At 39.8% G+C, this 22,467-nt stretch overlaps 1 protein-coding gene across 4 annotated transcripts in view; it reads left to right on the top strand.

Annotated features, from left to right (window-relative positions):
* CDK6 (cyclin dependent kinase 6) overlaps window positions 1-22,467 on the top strand; it is a 137,091-nt gene that overhangs the window by 77,537 nt on the left and 37,087 nt on the right. For all 4 annotated transcript variants that reach the window (XM_063151366.1, XM_063151385.1, XM_063151375.1 and 1 more), the window contains exon 5: window positions 16,891-17,000. In XM_063151366.1, coding sequence (XP_063007436.1) covers window positions 16,891-17,000 — 110 coding nt within the window. The remainder of the gene's footprint in view (window positions 1-16,890; window positions 17,001-22,467) is intronic.

Genomic DNA, 22,467 nt, shown 5'->3' with positions numbered 1-22,467 from the left:
AAATGCCGCCATGTTCCAGCAAAGCAGAACTGACAAAGCACTGCCTATACACCTAACCTTGCACAGCCAAAATCCCAGCTGACACAGTATTTTGAGTCATATGCTGACCTTACTGTGAAAGGGAACTTCAATTAGATGTCTATTGTGTTTTCAAATACAGAAGAATGGCTTTGTGTTCAATGGATTACCCCACTGATTAAGACAAGGAAGCAGATGCTGCAGGGGCGTACAGAGGAAAGAATTTAATTTCTCCCATTTTATTATAATTCAGAATCTATTCCATGTACCAGACCAATTAATACATAAATTAAAAGGCTGCCAACATGGTCTGGCCATGCAAATTTCCCAATAGACAGAAGTACTGGTACCTATGTGTAATGAAACCAGCACCTTCCATGTCCCAGAAAGCAGATAGAAAGGATGGGGGAGGGAGGAGAATCATGAAGGGAAGTCTTTTTATTTTCTTCTTTTCACGTGAAGGTTTATAATTAAAGGGGAAAGTAAATTAATTACATGAATATTAAAAGGTTACTCTTCTATTCTAACATTTGGTCACAAGTTGTCTAATGAAAAGGAATGCAGGCTGGAGGGCTGCCATGCCTTTGCTTCTTTCTGCAGAGGGCCACAGGCTGAAGCAGTGATTGTGCGTGACAGATTCTGGGAACAATGAGCCTGCGCACAGATCATCCAGATGGAGCTTGCTTTTCTAAATTACACCAACAACAGGGTGGCCCACAGGCAAACAAAATAGTTAAACAATACATAATAAAGTTTTTATTTGGTATTTCCTGTGAGCCTCTGCCAGTTGCCAGGGAGTGTACTGTATTTTTCTTTTGCTGTATTAATTGTTGACCACAACTGGCAAAGACCCAAACTAGCAGGGACAGATAAGGGGGGGAAAATGGCATCTGGACACTAAAGCCTCAAGTGTACTGGGAAAAAAAAGCACAAAAAATTACAGCATATATCTGGAATTTTCCAACTAACGATGTGCGGATGTGGTAGCGCTAGGGAAAAAGAGCCAAACTGAGCCTGCTTTGTTCACTAAGAGAGGCCCCCCTGTAACATTCCTTTTAGCTGTGCATATTTTGGCTTCAGTTCTGCAGTTTTAACTATATACTGTGTATGGAGCAGTTCAGTTGTTGCTTCATGAATCTAATGATTTTGTTACAAGAAATAAAACTACATCAATGCATATGCATTGTTATTGTTTTGAGGCGTTTGAACAGAAGCTGAGTTTTATATGTTAAATCATAGGTGTTAAGTTTTCAGAGGGTGGAGAGAGAAAATTTCATTAAATACAACCCATCACAGCAACAGCTGCAAGAAGGAGACCCTCAGTAGCAGTGAATGCTGCCTTTTTAAACTCATCAATGAAATCAGTCCTTACAGTTATCTGGTTTAGGGAAAAGCCCACAGTATAGCATTAACACTTGGATAAAAACAGAAGGCTGCATAAACATGCTAGTTTGATATCATTTTTATATTTTCTTTGTCCTTATAAACAGTTAAGGTGTTGGCATCTTTTTAAGGAAGTTTTATATTCCTGATTTACTATATGCAATGTCGTAAGTCATTTTACTGTACTGGGACATAGCAGAGAGAAGAAGCAAGAGCAGATTGCAGGTATTAGGCCACCTCTCCAAAGAGGATTAAAGTTGATGTGAAGGCTATCAGTTTGTATGGAGAGGAGAACCATCTGCACTAGGCAGTGACAGGATTTGCAGCTACAACGGGTTCAGTTGATGAGAAATATGTTATTATTAAATTTATTATTATGACCTTAAGTTTTCATATATTTATACAGCATTTTTAGATGTACTTGGATCGTCTTCCAGTGACCAGTGGCCCTTGATGCAAAATTACTTGATTTTTACTAATAATTGTGCTGTTTCCTGTGCATGGATACCTTCTTCATACCCTTGCAACCAACCATCGTATCCTGTCACATGTGGAAAAAGATTGTTGCTGTCTTTAAAGACCCGCCACACTTTACGGTCCCTAGTAAAATCTGTATATGTAATTTATTCACAGTTAGGGATGTCAGTTGGAAACAAGCTGTCAAAGTGGTATAGAAGCAGTAGATGAATAAAAAGGGTCAGGTCTATGGGAGAGATAAGTACAGCTTGCTCCTGATCACTGGCACGAGACTCTCTTAAGTCCCCTAAGTTAGCGGAGTTCAAGAGCAGGCCCATGCTTAGCAACATAAATGTACTGAAAATCACCTTCCAAATTACAGATTTGCCTTTTTTTCCTCATAAAAATAAAAAATCATATATTTGCATGTACTGAGCTGCTACTCATTACAAAATACTTAAAACTTCACAGGAAGTTAGATTAATTAGAATAGGCTTCATTTCTCATAAGTACACTGGTTCTTTCTGTCTGCAGTCAAGGACAATGAAAGTCTTTCAAACTTTGAAAAATAAGTTGACTTTAAGATCACTTATTATGGGAGTGGTATGTAATCTATTTTGTACTTGCCTGAGATGTAATTGATTAAAATTACACTTGTGCCTGACATGTGAGATACAACACATAGATAGCATTCTTGTGTACACCATTTCCCAGTCAACTGTTGTGCATCCCAGGCCCTACATATGGGAATGGCAGAATGGTTCAGAGAGATAATCTCCAGTCCTCTATGCTGTTTTTCAGCCTGAAGATTACACCCAGACTTGTATTAAGAAATGTTAGTCTCCACATAAGTGATTTCAAGGCACCGTGCTGGACTAACACTTCAGTTGTTCAGAAGTACTAAAATTCTCTTTTATTGATCCAAATACCACCTTTGCTGTAACTAAAAATCCATTCTATCTTTTATTAGTTGTGCTGTTCGCTTCTGTTTTCCTTCTCCTGGATTGTGCTCATGGGTTATTTTGGTCTTGTTCCTACTTCTTTTCAAAGAAGTTTCATTTTCAGATTTTCGTGCAGTAGCCCCAAACAAAACAAAGTTTATCTGGTGTTTAAAGATGCTTTGTAAATAGAAAAGCTTAAGGAGGGGTCATTTAGACCCATGTTTTGTAAAAGCTTCATATTACAAAACCTAACTTGCTCTAAATTCGGCCTGAGTGTATCCTTCTAAAAACAACAATACTGGTAGCTCTTGGAAACACTTAGTTTCTGATCCGAGGATCATTAATGATTTTAAATATCAGTAACAAACCCTCATATTAACAGAAAAGAAAAATATTCCAATCTAAATAAGTCCTTTGTTTGATATTATCAAAAATTCTTTTCCTTGCAGGATGCAATTTTCCTTGAAAAAAAAATAGTATTTATTAGCTGCAATTATATACTCTTTAGAAAACATAGAGTAATTCTATTTTTTTTGTTTTTAAGACTACTTTCTAAAGTACTAACAATTAAAAACAAGCATAGATCTAAATATCAATGATTTTACTGCCTGCAGATGTCTTCCTCTAAGCACCCAGAGCATTGACTGAAATCACTGGGAATTATGTGCGTATTTGGAGCTTTTGGAGATGCCCAGTTGTGTTTTTTGACACAGCCTAACATTACCCTTCTCATGCAAAATGTTTTTTGCCTCAGAAGAACAGCTGAGGTCCTACCAGCTTGTCTGTTCCTCTTTAAGTTTAGAACCTTAGACAATGCAACAGCTTTGGAGGCTGCTGACCTGTGTCAGTCTCAGAGCTGCTGGTACTTGGGCTTGGTGGCTCTGCAGAAGCTCTGGCTTCTGGTGCTGCTTCTCTTCTCTCCTCCTCAGCATCCATGGGGCCACACATGGATGTTACACAAGTATTTCCTGACCACATGAGGATGTTATTTACAGGACTTCCTCTAAAAGTTCAAGGAGAGGATAGATGTTGCTCTCTCTATGTGGCTTTTAACCCTGTGAATGTCTTCTGGAGATGGCAAGCACTCTTATTCCCTTTCAGGGAATATGTAGAGAATTTTTCACATGAAGTGATTGTTTCTGAGAATGGATCTTTGTGGGGAAAAGACTTAGACAAGTGACAAAGACGGGAAAACATTCCAAGGTTACCTGGTAGTAAGGTTGATGTTTTCACAACAGCACCTGACTCCATCTCTGAGACCATTAAAACATCTACACTAGTGCTTGAAAATTAGTTTCCATTTGATTTATTCTCTTACTTTCAAAGATGGGTATATATTGCAATAAGCATTTTAGAAGGCCTATTTTGTAAGTCCATTTTTATCTTTTTTTATAAGGACTCTCCTGAACTCTTAGGAACCGTGAGTGATTTACAGAGCAGCAAAAAGGATGTCACACAAGAAGAGATCTCCTAAATATTGTATTTTACATTGTCAGGCAGGAGAGGAGCAAACCTTTTAAAGTAGTACATCTCCTTTCCACTGTGAGTGCTCTGTTGTGTGTTTTCACTTCACTGCACACAGTGGCAGTGGTTCAGTCAGTCTTCTATTTTTTAGCATCATTCCTCTTTCAATGACACCCTAAGAGAAGGTATTGCCACTACCGGCAAACAACATTGGTGCTGATTGGCCAGAGAGAGTTAAAACATGTATCTATAAATTGGATTTTTCCTTCTGTCTTGGAGACTCATTATGCTCAGTGTTTGGGAAACCCCTGTGTCTGTAAATTGATGTACTTTCCCTGAAGCTGAGAACATTCACTTTGTATCATGCAGAACACAGCTAAGCCCTGTTCTGGACTACTGAAATTGCATCTCAATGCCACACTCCAACAGCAGATGCAGAGTACACATATTAGTCCACATTCCCTTAACCACTGCTGAAATTGGGGTCTGTCAAACAGATGCCTCAGAGTGGATTTGGACTCTGAGGGAAAGTGTTTCCTCTGAGGCCTCTCTGCACACAGTGTTCAAGGAGTTAACAGGGGAGCTACTTTGAAAATTGAGGCAGAAGGTCATTGTCGGCAAGAGCAAAGGCTCCTCCAGCCTGCCATGGAGAGCCTTTCACCCGTCATTTCCCACCCAGGGGATTGTAAACATTGGCTCGCAGCCACGGCGTCCTACAGAACTCCTCTTTATTTGCAGCATATACATTTATGTGTCTTAATGGAAACTGAAGCACGGCACGTTATTCCTGCGTGTCCAGAAGGAGAGAGGGAGCTTCTGTTCGAGTTAAAGGGATGGGAGAAAGAGCCATTACTCACACTGGAATTTGAAAACATAGAGATACGCTTGTTTAGTGGTGCTTCACATGTAACATAGCTGCTGTTCTCAGGCAAACTTTCTCAACTCACAGGAATGTGTAGAATGCTGTCACTTAATCAGAATCCCGAAGAGGTCTTTTATCTGCTATTTGTTAGTAACTAGCAATATTGCTCTTATCTTATTGTCCTTTAGCTTGATGCAGTGCCCTCAGACTTGAGAACTTGTAACATGAAAGCACTCATTACCTTGAACATTTTTGTTTGTATTGTCTTAAGCTATTATCTCTTTGACTTAAATAATTGATGCTTTGTATCAGTTTTGAGAGTGTTATCTATAGAAGTCTGATCTACAACATTATTTTCACAAATAAAACATTTTGTATTTTTATAAGTCTGTCACCACTCTGGAGTAGAGTCTTCAGTGATCTAGACTAACTCAGGTCTTGCTTATCCAGCTAACACAATATGTTATCTATAAATAATTTTCCTTAGAATTTGACTTCTTGAAAATAACATAATCATGCAGTCTTTAATGTTAAAATTGGGAAGTAATGTTTGTGAAAGTCTCGTATTGGACCAACTGTAACATTCTGGTTTTCTGCTAAATCTTCAGATAGTTAATATCAGTTCAGAAAGTCCTATAACATTTATAAGTGGAAGAAATTTTCTTTTAGTTCTTTCAAAATCTTGGGCTTCACTTAGTGCTCTGAACTTTAGTTTTGTCTACTGAATAGTGTATCAGGTACCGAGGGAGGAGATGTTTCTTCTTTCTTCACAGATGAAAGCTGAGTGCTGTCTTCTAGAATTTTTGTGAGTTCCATCCATTAAAAGAGAGAGGTGGAATACAGTCTGTCTAGATACAAAGTAGTATCCAGCCTGGTTAATGTAATTAATGCCTGCTTTTATTTTTATCCAGTGATGGTCTAATGTAAAATGCATACACATTCCAGAGCAGTATCCAGAAACTCGGCTCCTTGCCCCTTCCAGCTGATTGTTCTTAAGCATTCAGCTGCTTTCAGACACAGTCTTGCCCCATGACTCATATACTCCTGGCAGAATAGTGATTTGGCTTCAGCAAAGGCAAGGGAAGAGCTGTCACCCAAAAAGCCCCTAGCCTAGTGGTCAAAGAATGTGCTTGGGTGTAGGAGGTACCAGTTAAATCCCCTTTGGCTGAGTTTCCACTTTGAGGTTAACCTAATAACATTTGCACAAGATGTTCATGTAGATGCAAACATGTATTGCTTCTACCACCATTCTTGGTTACTGGCTTCACCGGGTAGGGCTCCATGTGGACTTCTTTTGAAAACTTCCATTTACCCAGGATAGCTGTCTACCAAAAGTGCATCGCTCACAGTAGTGCTTTAGCTCAAACACAGCTGTTTGTTTCTGCAGCACAGGTCTTTCTGATGTGTGTGACCATCTACATGTAAGACCTGCAGATGCTTTCAGAGTAAGAAGAAGAATTTGGTAACTAAAGATGCCTACAAAGAGCTTCAGAACTTCAGTGGCTTGTGCCTGGCATTTTATTAGTCTTAAGCTCACAAAGCTACTTAAATGTGAGATTCAGACAGCCTGAAGACCCTGCTTACAGTTTTTGACCTTTCTCTCCAGTCATTGCTTTTGTCTAGAAATTACATGTCATTGTCCTGGTGATGTTTATTTCAAGACTTAACTAATTTCTAATGATCTGTGGTATATAAACATATATGTAAGTATGTATGAATGCATAAACCTATGCATATATTGCATCTGTGTATGGAAAGCTCAACTTTTTCTTATTTTCTTTGTATTTACAAATTTCTTGTCACTTTTTTTTTTTTTTTTTAGAAAAGAGGATTTTTCATGAGGGTTTTGTATCCCAAATGTAATTTCAAGGAATTCTTGAAAGGTGTTTCATAGGAGTTTCATCTCTGTGGTATCATTTACAATTTTGCTTACTTGAGTTTAAAGCCATACATTTGTGTAAGGCCCTAGTAAAATCTACCTCATTCAGCTTCAAATGTGGAGCAGATTTGCAGTGTTCAGAGTTGCTTTATGCCATAGGTAGGAAGCCCAGCTCTCTGATGGTTGTCATGATGATGAGCCAGTAGAGCTCTAAACGTAGTGAGGTCAGGTACATCCCAAGTGAAGCTTCTGTTGCAGGGAAGCTGACTAGTTGGCAACCCTGGGTTATTATTAAAACCTCCCAAACCCTGGGAGTTTTTACTCTTAAGCTATTGCTTCACATGACCATCTCTGACAATGTTGCTCCACCAGCCTTTTTTTATCTACTATATCAGGCTCTCAGTGAAATTGGTACTTTGCCTTCAGACACAACAATAGTTTCTAGGTTGCATTCTCAACTGAATGAAAATAGTATCTTGTAGAATTTGTTTGCACCAAGTTTCTGCTGTCTGGATTCCCAAGCTACCCACGGTAAAGCCTCTCACCTGGAGAACTGGCCCAATTTAATCCATTCTTTGTGGTTTCTCTTTGCATCTCCTCCTTTTGTTCAAGATGGCTTGGCAGAAGTGGGCTAGAGTTCTGTGGGAGAGAGGGCTGTGGTGGCCTTTGTGGTTTTGCTTCATTTAGGCTTTTTTCTGTTTAGGACTAGAGTCCAACACAGCACCCCAGGAAGTGGGAATGCTTTTTTCTGTCATCCAGACTCTGGTTTTCTGGTAGCAGTGAAAAGCTGGTCATCATTATCAAGTCCAGCTGTAGGTGGTAAGGCTCAGATTCTCTAGACTGGTGAACTCAAGAAAAGGCCAGGCAGTCACAAGCTTTGGGGGATCTTGGCATGGAGACAACCACAGTTTGGTCCCTGGCACAGGTTAGAGCTGTGTGTTTTCCTGCTCCCAGGGACGGGGCATCAGTGATGTGAGAGACTGTAAAAGACGTGGATGCCATCCCATGGGAGTATGCAGGACGCTAGATGAATTGATTTTGTGGCTTAAAGATGTACAGGACAGCAAAGCAACTGTAGCAAAGCCCAAGATGTACTTGTAGAAGTTAGGACTGTTCCCTGAGCTAGCTAATGCCAACAGGTGACTGAGCAAGTGGAGGCATGCCAAATTGCTGCAGCCAGACCCAGAACAAGGTCTGTATTCCAAGGCACAGTCTCAGGCTGACACCTTTTAGATTTTTTTAGGGTTTTTTATCTTTAGTTTCATTTGGAATTGTGATAGGAAATGTCGTCTTCCTTACAGTAGGTGTTTGACTTGATCTGTGTAAGAATACGGTGATGTTTATTTCTGTCTGCCTTTGTGGGTCTTTTTAGTTCTGAGATAGATTATTAGAATTTGCTATTTCAGTCTACAGATTTGATTTGGAATCTTGAATCGTGATTGAAGAATGGCTACTTCTATTTAAAGTCTGTCACTCTCAGTGTTAAGTATCTCTATCTGTCAATACATTGCAATATAAGCACAAGTCTCATTGCATGCAAAGCTGACCGTTTCTGTGAAGAATTGAGTTGTCCCATATACCGTAGAAGGCTGCACTGCAGCTCAGAAAATAGAGAGTTACGGTTTTGATTTCAATACACAACAAGGCCTGGCAAGTCTGACTTTCATGGGATCTGGATGAAGTAGAGTAGTGTTGCTGATACTATTTTGCTCCTTTCTTTTTGTGTAAAGATAAAACACTTTTCACCTGAAGTCTCAGATAGTCTTTCAGAAATGTTCTCTATATCGTCTCTGTAGAGAATTCTGTGAAATACTCTGCTTAGAAGAAATATATTTCCTTGTATTAATTTTGAGGTAAGGTCTGAATCACTAGTGGTTGAAATATTACCTCATGTTAAGAGCCAGGTTTCCTTTCTAGTAGCTGTTCCACACAGATGTTCAGTGCACAGAGACTTTTAAGGTAAAACCACTGAATGTAGGTAAAGTATCTTCAGCTAGGCACATGATGTGCAGACACACACGCACACACGTTCATGCCTCCTGACAACGGATGTACCTAGAAATGCTCTTCAGCAGCAGTCACACTGGGTGATGTGGTTCTTCCTAGAAATTAAAAAGGGAAAATTCTGGTTAGCTTTGTGTGTAGAACATCTAAGAAATGAATGGCTTCTTTATTTGTCATGATATCTTACAGTAGATGCTAAAACCATGTTTCCTTCAAATCACAAATTTTTTTGCATCAAAACCAGGAGATCCCATTGTAAACCAGCGACTTGATAGTGCGTGGTACATGTGATTGGGATTTGTGTCTTCTGTGAATAAATAATCTTTTGCTTGATGATCTAACTCATGGAATGACAACAACATTCATTCTGGTTTTCAGAAAGCAATTCATCAAGCTTGTGCCCAAAATGGAGATAAATGTGAATAAAGAGATAAAATTGGTATTACCGTGTGCACTTCGTCAGACCCAGAGCACTAGAAAGGATGTTTTGCATGATAAATCTTTTGTCAAGAAGTGAAGTGCTTTTTAAATGCCACTAGAGTAGTTTGATACACACTTACTTTAAAAGGGAAACTATTTTAATGTTTCTATAAACAGACAAACTATGGCCATCTTTCTCTAAGAAAGAAACATTCTCTCCAGTCGTACCTGTCTCTGTGATGGAACTGAAAACAGTTAAATAACAATGGAAGAGCCACTACTCAAAAGAGATATTAAACAAATGTAATTGTTCGGGCAGATACTATCCCTGGAAACTAAAGTAGATCATATAATGTAGCAATTACTGCATTTTCTATCACAGTTAGCAGTAATAATAGGTCTTCAGAGATAGGTTAAAGAGAGGCCATTGCTTTATAAATGCAGAATGCTCAGTCTGCAATCTAAGGATAGTGATAGGAAAACAGTCAGGCAGTTGCCAGCAAGTAAAGGAGACACACCCTTGTTCCAAACCGGAGATGAAAAATAAACCACTATACAGAGGCTAAAATTCAGCACATGCTGAAATCCTCTATCTTGTCCTCATTACACCTGTGGTACAGGTGGGTTTTGAACATGTTCTCTGTCTCTGCTGGAGGAGAGCATGGTGCATGTTGTGCATGGTGCTGCAGAGTGGAATGAGGCATTGTCTCTCCTCCCTTCCTCACCTCTTTTTCCCTTGCTCCTGCCTCCAGCACACCCCACACTACCTCCTCCCTTATTTCCCAGGGCTCACACACACAAAAACACACAAGAAATCATTTCCCTATGTGGGGTAGGTGAGATGCACTTCCAGAGGTCTTTGGAGTGTTCCTAGGGGGCATGGAAGAGGAGGTGGGGAATATCATCATTGCTGGAGCAGAGCAGGGCATGGTGAGGGGGTGGTGGTGGATCTGTTACACCAGAGGATTGGAAAGTGGGGCCACCTTGGGCTGTCAGGAGGACTCAGAGCAGCACACAGGACAAGTGCAGGGCCCATGATCCTGCAGAAAAGCCATCATGTCACAACCTAGTGTCACCAGCCCTCTGGATTGCCGCTTCTGCTCTGCTCAGTCCTGGCTATTGGTCCATACTCCAAACTAAAGACAGTGAAATGTTATTAAACAAATGCTTTCTTTTCCTAAGCAGTTTTTAATATTACATTGACTTCATTTTAAGCAACATTACACTGTTACACCAGCGAGCCATTTTAGCATATTCAGGTCAGAAATTCCATTTCTTCTTTTCAGTCTCTGTGGAGTCTTTTCAGCTGTGTTTCTACCAAGTGAGAGGGAGGTGGATTAGGCAGAAACAGCCTCTCTCTGCAGTAGGGATTGAAGCCAGGCTTCAGTCAATATGCTTGTCTGCAATTCTGTCCTCTCCAGCTAGTCTGTGGCAAATGTGTCAAGCTTAGTCATAAAGCTAAGACATTTTTTACAAAGCTTCAAGAAAATTCTTCAAGTTGTTTTACAGTCTCAGACCTAAAGAATAAGCCATGAAGTAGCAGGTTCATAGTGAATTTGCTAAGATTCTACTTTCAATCCTTGTGAACAGCAAAAGAATTTTTGTGAAATTGGAAGACCATGAAGCTACGCTGAACAGCTTGACTCTGCATACTGTACCATATATTCTGTAGTACGTTCCCTCATTTTGCTCAAAAAGAAAGGACAAAAATAAATTAAAAACAGTCAAAAAGATGTCCTGAAGATCATGTGAAAGCCTTGTTAGTGAGAACTGAACAAAAAAACTAAGTTCTTAAACTGAGTTTAAGTTCTTAAACTGAGTTTAAGAGCTATTGTAGGGAACATTAAAAAAATTTGCAAATCTTTCATAAGATTTAAATACTTTAAGTAACAAAATGAACCAGCATCTAATGGCCAATATAATTAACAAAATCAGTACAGAAAGAGCAGAGAAGAAACCACAATCACAAAAGCAAAATATTTACAGAAAGAATTTTACTTGGATTCAAAGATACTTGATGTGAATTTAAGCATCCTGCTAATTTCTTTTGTGGCATGATTTCCGTGAAAGTTAGTGTTTTAAAAGGTTTTACAGGCTTCTTCCAAGCCCCTTCAGAACTAATTAGTATAGAATTAGTCTCATCCGGCTTTGGATATCTAAAAGGAAGATGTCTACATATGGGCCGGTCAAATTCTCCCCGTGGATGGCAATCAAATGCAGTGTGTGTTCATCTGACCTGTGCAACACATTTAGGATAAAGTAAGACCAGTTGCTGGGTGAGATGAGGAGTAGGCCATGCCTCCCCCACCCCATCACTCTTGTGGAGCCACCTCTGAATCAGAGGAGATGAGGGAAGCATAGCAAAATGCCTTCTTTCTGGAGTGAAAGGAAGACCCGGGGCCACAGTGTGACTCACTGGCTGGTAGATTAAACAGTGCCAGAAAACATTCGTGGGTACTGGAGCTCAATTGTCTATACTGTTAAATTATTAGAATGGTTCCTGGCATGAGTTATTCCGACCAGCCCTTCCCCAGACAGTTCCTAGGCGCTGGCAGCTAAGCATGGACTGAAGACCATTCCCAATAAGCAGTTTGCATGCGGTCACCTTTTTTGGGAGGCTGAGAATTTAATAATATGGACATAGGCCACTCTGTACTTTTTGGTCTCAGTGCCAAAGGAACATTTCCTGTCCCATTTAATTTCCTAGCACAGACATAGCTGCTGTGTTACAGTCTGATCCCTGCTTTGTTCGTGTAGCTGTGCAACTGGGCATTGGTCTGTACTTAAAGTCTGTGGCAAACTGAAATGTAGTCCTTTGTGTCTGTGTTACTCAACCCCATCCCTAAACCACTGTTTGTCTTTGTCTTTTTATAACTGAATGCTATTCAGACAGCAACTATATTTGGAAAGGGCTGTATATTGTGCAGATCCATTTAAATTAAGCAGTTATGCTTAATGAAAAAAATGAAAATTTGTTCTGTAAAGTAAATGGAAACTATATGAGACTGACACAATGCCTAGATCTTCTGTTCTGTTGCCAGTGAGTAGACACTTCCCACTAATTTGATTTTTCATCAGAAACAAGTAACATGAGATGAAGGATTGAAACTCCTTGGGTTAGGTGGTGCCTGATAGCCACATCTGTCAGGTGGCTGAAAGGCAGAAAGCTTTATTTCAAACGAAGTTCTCTTTCTTCCTCTGACTCTAACTGCAGCTCTGTCCTTGCTTCTCGCTGAGCACATTTCCTTCTTCAGAGAGTCAGACACACAGCCTCATTAGACTTTTGCAGATGTTCTTTTCCTCTCTACTGCCTTTCAAATACACATCATTTATTTTCATCATGAAGTGCTGCCTAAATTTACTAACTTTAAAATAGTTGGAAGTAGTGATCTGCAGCTGCTTCTTACCTGGTACCATCCAATCTTATCTGGATAGTAGAAACATAGAACGTGCACTGGAAAAGGAACTTATTTAGGTACCTACTTCTTCCAGTGTGTGAATCTTCTCAGTCTTTTCATATGTAGCTGGATCTATTAAATACAAATGTTTCAGGGTATCTTCAGGACAGATTTCTTTAGCTAAGAAGCTAAAGGAGGAAAAGGAGATAATTTTGCCAAGTAGCATTTGGAGACAGTTGGAAGAAGAGAGGACAGAGTGTGAAATTTGGGGGAACTTGGAGGTGCAGAGGAGCTGATGAGGAATGTGAGGGAAAGCAGAGCCCATGGGATGTAGTAGGGCAGCAAACTGTGTTCACCTGGGTTCACAGGAGCAGCAGGGAATTAGCAATGTTGGGTGATGCTGTCAGGGGACCACTGGTGTGTGCGACAGGAAGGCAGCAGAGAGAAGCCAGAAGGTCATGGGACATGGTAGAAACCTGGCTGGTGTAAGAGAGGAACTGAAGAGACCAGCCAGGGTGAGGAGAACAAGGAGAAGGCAGTGAAGTTCCTTAGGAGAGAGAACTAAAATGCAACATGGTCACTAAAGTCTACAACCTCCAAAGTATTTTGGAGTCTTGCACAATTTAGGATCTCCATCAGCACATGATCATAAATCCTTTTCCTACACAGCAATTATCATGTGCTGCATTTAATTTGTGCCAGATTTTCGGGAGAGACAGAATTTAAGTGAGAGGTACTGATGTAGGTACTGATGCTTTTTTCGTCCTAAAAATGGGACCTAATCAAGCAGCTCTGTTAAGTGCCCTGTCGCTCAGGGAGGCCTTGTTTCCCTGGTAGTGTGACTTACCTAAGCAAAGCATTTTTTCACTCAGAACTATGCTAAAGAGGAAGTGATGACCTGCTTGTTCAGCCTCACCATATCCTGTGTTCAGAATAATTTTCATTTCTACTTCTCTGCAAATGTTAATGGAATGTCCACAAATATTTTCTTGGTTTCTATGGTAAGAGAGAGTGTGAAGCTGTCAAAACCACTGCATCATACTCATCATCCTGTGCTTTTCAGGAGAAGACCCTGACCACAAAAGGAGTCATCCTTTTGTGGCATTACTTGTATGTGAACTGACATTTAGTACATTTTGATCCCTTTCAGATTTACATTTTGAAACACAGACTTGCGTGTTACAAACCATAAAGGTTATTTGATGACTTTTATAGTGGCACATTAATGACAGAGCATATCAAAACAGCTCTACACAGATTCCTTCTCCTCTGACTAGAGTGCAGTCTGGCATTAGCTGAAATTTAACTGTTAGTCTTTTGAAAATCTTACGTTTTACAGGTTTAACTTCCCAAATTACCCGAGTAAAATCTCCCAGTGCCCTGTGTATGCCTGGATGGAGCATAGCAGGGTGCAGATGCCTGGGGAACTTGGCAGTGAGGGGTCTCATGGGGGAAGCAGCCGCGGTGCTGCACACTTCCTCAGCCCTCTGAAAGCAGTGCTCTGCCCCGGGACACGCACGGGCAGGACTGTGGTGCATCCCTCGGGAAGGGAGCAGTGTCCTGTCCACACTCATCTGGAGGGGACTTCAGTTTGGGCATATGGTCCACAGCCATGCATCCCTGGGTTCTTTGCCTGTGAGAGCGCAGAGCCTTAATGCTGTAGAGCTTGTGGGATTGGGAAAAATAAATCATCCTTATTGTAAATCATCTTATCTCTGTGTGAGAAGAGCCATGTGGACCTTAAACGAGGAATCGTGAGGTTTGGTGGTATTCCCACAGATCAGAGACCACACAGCTCTTCCTCCTGACACTACATCCAGCCATTCACAAACAGTAATGGATTGAAATTGTTATATCTAATTTCTCAAAGCAATGTCACCTCAGTAAGCTTTTCCACAAATGTACTGTGAGAATAAAAGCATAGTTCAGTTTGAGAGATGTATCTGCATTAGGACAAATAACATGTTTTAGGAGGAATTATATCTGATTCAGACAGGGCATCTCCAGAGAGAATCCCTGACCTACAGATATATTTATCTTCTTTCCTTGGAGTGAATCTCTGAAGAAACGTCTCTGGTTTTTGTAGAGAGAAGTGTTTCATAAAAGCATCACTGGTATGGTAGCAAATCAGGAACAAGACAAATGGAGCTAAGTAAAGCCCAGCTTCCACACAGGAATCTGTTTCTGTGGATCGGTATCTGGAAATGTAGCTTGCCAGCACAGTACTTTGTACTGTGGTATTGAACTGTTTCATCAACAAATTTTATAAAGAAACATCAAGGTGTTTAAAAGAGCAGTTAGCAAATATGACCACTCTTGCAAATATTCGCGAACCTCCCTTCAATAGGCATTCAGTGGTTCCAAAGGCTGTCAGGGCATTTAACGATTGTTATAAATGTTGTATTTGCTTTTGTTTCATCTGGCTTTGACCAGCAAATTTGGCTGATTACTTCCATTGTTATTTTTCTTTAGAAGACAATTACATTATTATCATTAAAAAAACCCACTATTCTTACACATTTCTTTGTTTTGGTCATGAAATTCAGAACTCACTATCCTAGTTAACATAATTTTAAAATTTATTCTCATTCTTATATTTTTCTTTTTTTCTATCCTATTTTTTTCCAGAGGTTTAGTTTGGTTCATGCTCCTCCTGAATATTACATCTCCCTTTTTCATATTTGTTGAAGAAAACACCAGTAGTTGTAGAGGCCCTGCCAGCCCCCATATTAATAGTCAAAGGTTTAAATTATAGCATAGAGTAAGAAAATATTGGCACTTAGCTGATGGTCATATGTTATGGCTGGATTTTAACTGTATTCAGGAGGAATACTCCTGTGGCTCTGAGATTATATTCTAGCAAGATAGTAACTCACACAGGACACTGCAGAAGCTCCTTGCATTCTTCTGCAAATATCCTGAAGAGACAGTCAGTCTCATCTGTATTTGGTCTACTTGTGGGATACAAAAGGATAAATATAAACTGTTCCATCTCTGTTGTGGGTCCAGTGAGCAAGACTTATGAAAGTACACTGATGGAGCAGTGCCAGTAAAATTTCCACTGGGTCCCTACAACGTGTTGTGACACAACCAGAACAGGCTAAAAGCAAGCACTTTACATGGCATATGTCTGTGGGAAGAAGTGTGTCACTTGAACATACAGTGTTACTGTAGAAACACAACCAGGAGTTACTGCTGGTCTGACCAGCAGCACATGGACAGAGACAGCCACACAGCTGTAAAGGCCAGGAATCTGCCAGGAACCCTTGTGCTGTGATGCTTAGTTAAAAACTGACAGTTTGGGTTCCTTTGTGTCTAAGAAAACCACAGTAGACAGAACTGATGCCTTTGGTAAGGGACAGCTTTGAGAAGAGTTTGACTTAATCTGTGTCCAACTGATTAAAAGAAAGTTTCATTTTCTTCAGTTTCTTCTGAGACAACTTTTGAGGCAGGTCAAACATGTTTACCATAATTCACCCATGCGCTTGAATTAACCCAATTTCTCTTATAGAAAATAGTACATAAACTCTAAAGGGCTGAGAACAGACCTGCTACAGATTCTGATTTGTCCTATGGGTAAACCCACAAACCCTGGTTTGTTTTTTTTTTACTACTTTGGCTCTGGTGACTACATCTACATCCACAAAAGTTAGGAAAAAACACCTTGTTCAATTGACTAATGTTAGCCTTATGGAGACTCCAAATCTCCACTGGAAAGTGTTTGGGCTCTGTAAGCTGCAAAAGCTTCAAAGAGTTGCTGATATTGTGTAGTGGTAATGTGATTGTCATACCAATGCTGTGCCCTGAAACTATGGTTTTGTTGTACCCTGAATTGCAATGTTCTTGACCAGAAATGTTCTCATATCCTGAGTCATCATCACTGCAGCTGTGGGTACTGGGATTTTCCATGCAGGACCCTTTTCTCTGTTCTGGCTAAACCAATTGGCCTAATATCTTGAGTTTTTGCAATATAGATTAAACTAAGTGGAAGCTTTACATAGAGCACTTAGAAAGTTGTAGTTCTGCAGCTAAGCACTCTCTTTTCTGTTCCTTTTTGTTTTGCAGGTTGTTACTTTGTGGTATAGAGCTCCTGAAGTCTTGCTTCAGTCCAGTTATGCAACAGCAGTTGATCTTTGGAGTGTTGGCTGCATATTTGCAGAAATGTTCCGTCGAAAGTAAGACATACAGTTTTATTCTCTTCATGTTTTTCATTTGAAAAAAATCTGCAGTAATGCCTGTTTCAATACACCAAATCTTGTTTATATTGCAAAGGCCTGATAGGATGTTTTATTTGCATGCAAAATATAAATGTCCATTGCAGATTCATACTTGTTGCTATCTTGAAGTCTCTTTTGATGGCAGTCTCAGCTCTTGGTAAAACTTGCATGAGCATCGTGGTCTTCTGGTTGAACCTGAATCCAAATGCAGATAAAAATGGCTGAGAGAGGCTGTTAAGCAATTTGAGTAAAGCTGGGTTCTGGAAGGATTTACCCTGAGGAAGGCAGGGCACTGTGGTCAGCAGGGTCTTCTTCCTCTGCAGTTTGTGCATTGAACATCAGGTGTTTGCTTGTAGTCTGCTCTTGCTGTAAAGTTGTTTTCCAGAAGTGGGGTTTTTTAAGAATAACTTATGTAGCCTGATGGTAGGGTAGCAGAGATGGTAAGTGTAGTCAACCCCATCCTTCAAGATAAATGGCTTTTTTTTTAGCTGATTGTATGATATCAGAACTATCTCACTACAAAATATTGCAGCTGGGTGCCGGTGAGCTGTGAATTCAAGTTCTGGCCTTTGCCTGTGGAAAGACACTGATGTGCAGATTGTATCATGTAAGGTGGGGAGAGGAACAAACCTGCAAGAGTTTTAACAGGGTAAATCTGTCTTAATACTAACCCAATCACTTGCATTTTGGTTGAACTAAAGGCAAATGTGCATGTTGTCATCACCTAGGTGATCTCCATGTAGCAAGTGTATAGCATTTTTAACACCCATGGTGAAGCCAAAGGATATACAGAACAAAAATTTGAAATAAAAATATATATTGGGTCAAACCTAAAACCCCAAATCAGTGAAATTTAGAAAGGGATTCAATGCTATAAGGACCTTGAGAAACAACTATGTAATTTATACAGTAGGTTCAAATACTAATTGAAGTCTTGCAGAATAACTTTGGGATTTTACTGCTTATTAATGTTATATGGAAAAATTATTTTTTTTGGGCTTCTTGCCTGGTCAAATGGCCTGGGTAGAGTTATCCTCCACCCGCTCTGTCTCTGACTCAGAAATGAAGTCAGAAAATGAGAGATAAAAAGAACGAGTATTTTAGGAATATCACTTAAGGTCTTCATTGCAAACTTGTAAAGATTCAGTCTTGGCCCATATTCACAATATTATTCACATATTCACCCAATCACAATATTTATTTCGACATATTCGACATATTCTATATATTCACAATAGTATTAAGCTGCTGCTAGTTTTTCTGATTCAAAAAGGAGAGTCAAAAGCTTCATTTTACCATTTGAAATAAGAGTGATACAGGCCAAAAAATGAATGCAGAACTTTATTACATGCTCAAAACTTTATTTTTCCTCTCATTCAATTTGAAGCATTGACAGGTAAGAAATACTGCCATATACAAACTCCACCAATTTAGTTTTATTTTTTCTTGTTATGGTGTGTGAACTTTTCTGACTCTCCATATTCACGCAGTAATTTAAATTTTCTACTTATATATAAATGCAAATATTACATTAATACTACAAAACCAGTATTTTTTTCTTATACTAATGAATCTGATTTGAACCAGAGTTCAATAAAACCAGATTTTCTTGCCAGATAGGGTCAGTCTGACATTCTGAGTCTTATATTTGGGAGACTGTCAAAAACTGTAGAGGTCAGGAATCTGCCAAATCTGTATGTGCTATGTTCTTACATCACCAACAATATGACTTCTACATGCTTCAGTGTACAAGCATGATTTGGAAGACTTTTCTCCAGGATCTTTGCCATAAGCAACAGCAAGCAGCCCTGATGGTGGCTCTGTGGGTTAACACTGCAATACTCTCTGCATGATCTGTGTTGTCTTTCGGATTCTTCTGATGGATTGCAAAAGAAAGCCCATGTTACTGTGACCTTGGTAGCTGTAAAATGTAAAATTCTGCAAACTCCGTGGAGTATATCCAAAAGATTGAATAAATGCAATAGCAATTTTACTGGGAAATGGTAGTGCCCTTGGGTAATCACCAGTCTGTATTTCCACTGGTGTTGGTAGGATAAGTGTATGAGAATGCAGCTAAAACTTTGTGTGATAGATACGGGTTTGATATTAAGACAATCATTTCATTTTGCTGTCCTGCTGGGTACTTTTGCTTTATTTTACTACTCTCTTTTGCTTTCTCTCTTTTTTCTCCCTTAAGAGTCTGTCTTTTTTAAGGGTCTGTCATTTTTAAGAAGCATACTGAGACTTCCGTGGGCATTTTTGTATCCCAGGGACTTCCCTGGAATGGGTTTCATAATAAAACACTACACAGCATCACAAAATATACCAGAATCCTGTTTGTGTCAAGGAGACATTGGACAGTCTGAGTTTGCTTGAATGGAATTTTGTAGGCTGTCACAAACACAGTGAGGGTGCTTCAAGCCTGGATAAGTGCAGGAGAAAAGTGAGCTCTGTATGAATGGTCCAGTCTGTATGTTACAGGTTACTATGTGTTTTAAGTGGATGGCACCTCAGTTTAAATCACCCTTAATCTAAACAATTTTTAAGACAAATGCAAACCAAGTATTTATTTAAGAAGTAGATCAGAAATATACAGAAGTGTGTAAAGGACTTGGACACAAAATAAATAAATAAATAAATATATCTCTGTCTAGACACACCTAAAGTAAATTTGAACATTTCTCTCATCTTGGCTGATTCAGCTAAACAAATGACACTTTTCAGCTCTTTTCCTCCCGCAGTCTGAGGTTTGTATAAAGTCACAGCTATTTTAAAACTGCACATTTTAATTTTGGTACAGATTTATAGGCTTCTGCAGAGATGAACACATAGAGTTTGTATCCTAAAATCCCTCAGTTAGATTCCCAAGGATCCTATTGTATTTACAGATCAGCAGTAAACTGCTCAGTACTCAGGTGTATGTGTTATGTACACAAAAACTCTTCTGCTGTGTTTGTGTTTTCTGTCCATATGCACTGCTGATGACAGCACCCCCAAAATAAAGCATTACTTCGAAAATTCCTTGTATGACAGCTCCAGTTTTTAAATTTCCTGTTTAGTTAAGCGGTTTGCAGTGACTTCTAGACATTTGGATGGAGTGTCATTATGTAACAGAAGAGTAAATGTATTTGTCTATAGTGCCTGTTTTCTTTGTGATTTCAAAAGCTCTGGTGCATGGATAGTAAAAACCAGTAGGAGAAATTGTAAGCTATACTATGGCTTGCTACCATATCACAGAGTCCTTCAGAGATACAGCTGGCAGGATTGACAGGGGCCTGAGGGCATGGGGACACCATTTGGCTTTTTTGTAGTGTTTAGATAAAGATTTGAATTACTTATAAAAATACTGTATTTGGAGGCTGAGCATTTTCCAGGCCAATAGGAAAGGGCTTTGTACCTTCTACTCGGTGAACGCCTCACTAAAGAGAAAGGCAGAAATGGGAGTAGCATGTTCTTCTGTCTGGATACATAAAACTCTTCCAGCTGGCTCAGGGAGTGTGGGCAGCTCCTAAGCAGGAAGCCATGGCCAGTGTTTTAGGGAAGAAGAGAATGTCTTCTTGCTGCAGTTAGGTAATACTTAATCCAGGTGAATGAGGGTGAAAGGGGGAAAAGACTGGAATCCCAGGTTCAGATCTGAGTGAAATGCTCTATAAAAGAAAACTCAGATCACCAGTCATGGATTCCCTTCTGAGTAGTCAGTCTTGAGAAAATAAGACAGAATATTTTGGTGCTTCGTCTTACTTTATCTATACCTGCCCAGTTTTCAAAACCACACTCCTGTATGATTTCAATGCTGCACTGACTAGGAGGTTGGTAGGTGTGTATGTGGAACTCAGGAGTCAGGCTGTCTATGTAACAATTCCAGCTGGGCACATTTAACTATAATTTAAACAGTCAACTGGGTTTGTCCCCCTTTGAATTAAATACAGAGCTAAAAATCATCAGAAGAGACTATTAGTTTTTGTAGCCTCTGTTATATTCACAGCCTAGTCAAGCTGAAGAAGTCATACTTGAGGGTGGCTATGTGACTGCATGTTTACAGGCACCAATTCAAACCCAAAACTGGAAAGACAGTCCTCTCCCAACACCCTTTTCCACCTCCCCAAATTAAAAGTTAAACAATATTATCCCAGTGCAACAAGCTTCATCTATCCAGGGAATTAATTCTGTTTACATGGGTTTCTTACTGAGGCTGGTCATGCACTGGCTCCATGGTGTTTTAATCAGCCTGCTTTTGGTAAAATCATCAGTCCCAGAAATTCGTAAGCTGCAAGATTGGCATGAATATTATTATTATTATTTACTCATTTTTAAATATTAAATCATGGTTTTAGCAGTTGTCTCATTTTTCAGCCTACTCTGTCAACTCCTAAGATATGTGAGACAGTTATTGCATTACCAACTGTGCTTGAAAATTGTAATAGCAGATAAGAGATGTGTGACTCTACTGAAATACCTGTGGTGGGCCAAGTTCCCTGGTGGGCGCAAATAGCAGACACAGGGAAAGAAGCTATTGGCATACAAGTCATCTTTCAATGGTATAAATTTGTCCAATTAGAGGAGTTATCATGTGTAGAAAAAGCATGAGCTTGGGACTTTGTTGTTGTAGATAATGTATACAGATGTGATGATATCAAAACTCTGGTGATGTGAACACTGGGTTTGGGACCTACAGGCTGCCTAGAATCACAGAACATCAGGTTTTAAAAAGCTAGCAGTACACATATTCATTCTTAGCTACAATGTCTTAGGGTATTGAGTAGTTGTAGATAATCTAAAGCACTAAAATATAGTAAATCTTTATTCCCCTTTCTAAACAAGCCTTAAGTTATTAGTAAAGTTTGAAGTGCAGTCATCGGATCCATTGCATGTACTTTCCTGGGTCAACTACAGAACCAGGTGGTAGAATAGGTTTGTGAAAGGAGACCATAAAAGGAGTGTGGCCAGCAGGACTGAGGAAGTGATTGTCCCTCTGTACTCAGCACTGGTACGATCACACCTTGAATGCTGTGTTCCATTCTGGGTCCTTCACTTCAGAAAGGACATTGAGGTGCTGGAGGGTGTCCAGAAAAGGGAAATGGAGCTGGTGAAGAGTCTAGAAAACATGTCCCATGAGAAGCAGCTAAGGGAACTGGGGCTGTTGTGGAGAAAAGGAGACTTGGGGCAGGACCTCAATGCTCTCTACAACTGCCTCAAAGGAGATTGTAGTGAGGTGGTCAGTCTCATCTGCCGTGTCTCAAGTGACAGAACAAGAGGAAATGGCAGTAGGCTGAGCCAGGGAAGGTTCAGATTAGGTATTAGAAAAAAAAAATCAGTCCAGGACTGCTCAGACATTGGAATACGTTGTCCAGGTACATAGTGGAGTCGCTGTCTCTGAAAGTGTTCAAGAGATGGATGTGGCACTTGGGGCTATGGCTCAGGAGTG

The sequence above is a fragment of the Melospiza melodia genome, chromosome 1 (genome assembly GCF_035770615.1).
Source record: "Melospiza melodia melodia isolate bMelMel2 chromosome 1, bMelMel2.pri, whole genome shotgun sequence".
Taxonomy (NCBI): Eukaryota; Metazoa; Chordata; class Aves; order Passeriformes; family Passerellidae; genus Melospiza; species Melospiza melodia.
The sequence above is the reverse complement of the archived record's forward strand: the minus strand, read 5'-3'. Positions and strand labels throughout refer to the sequence as shown.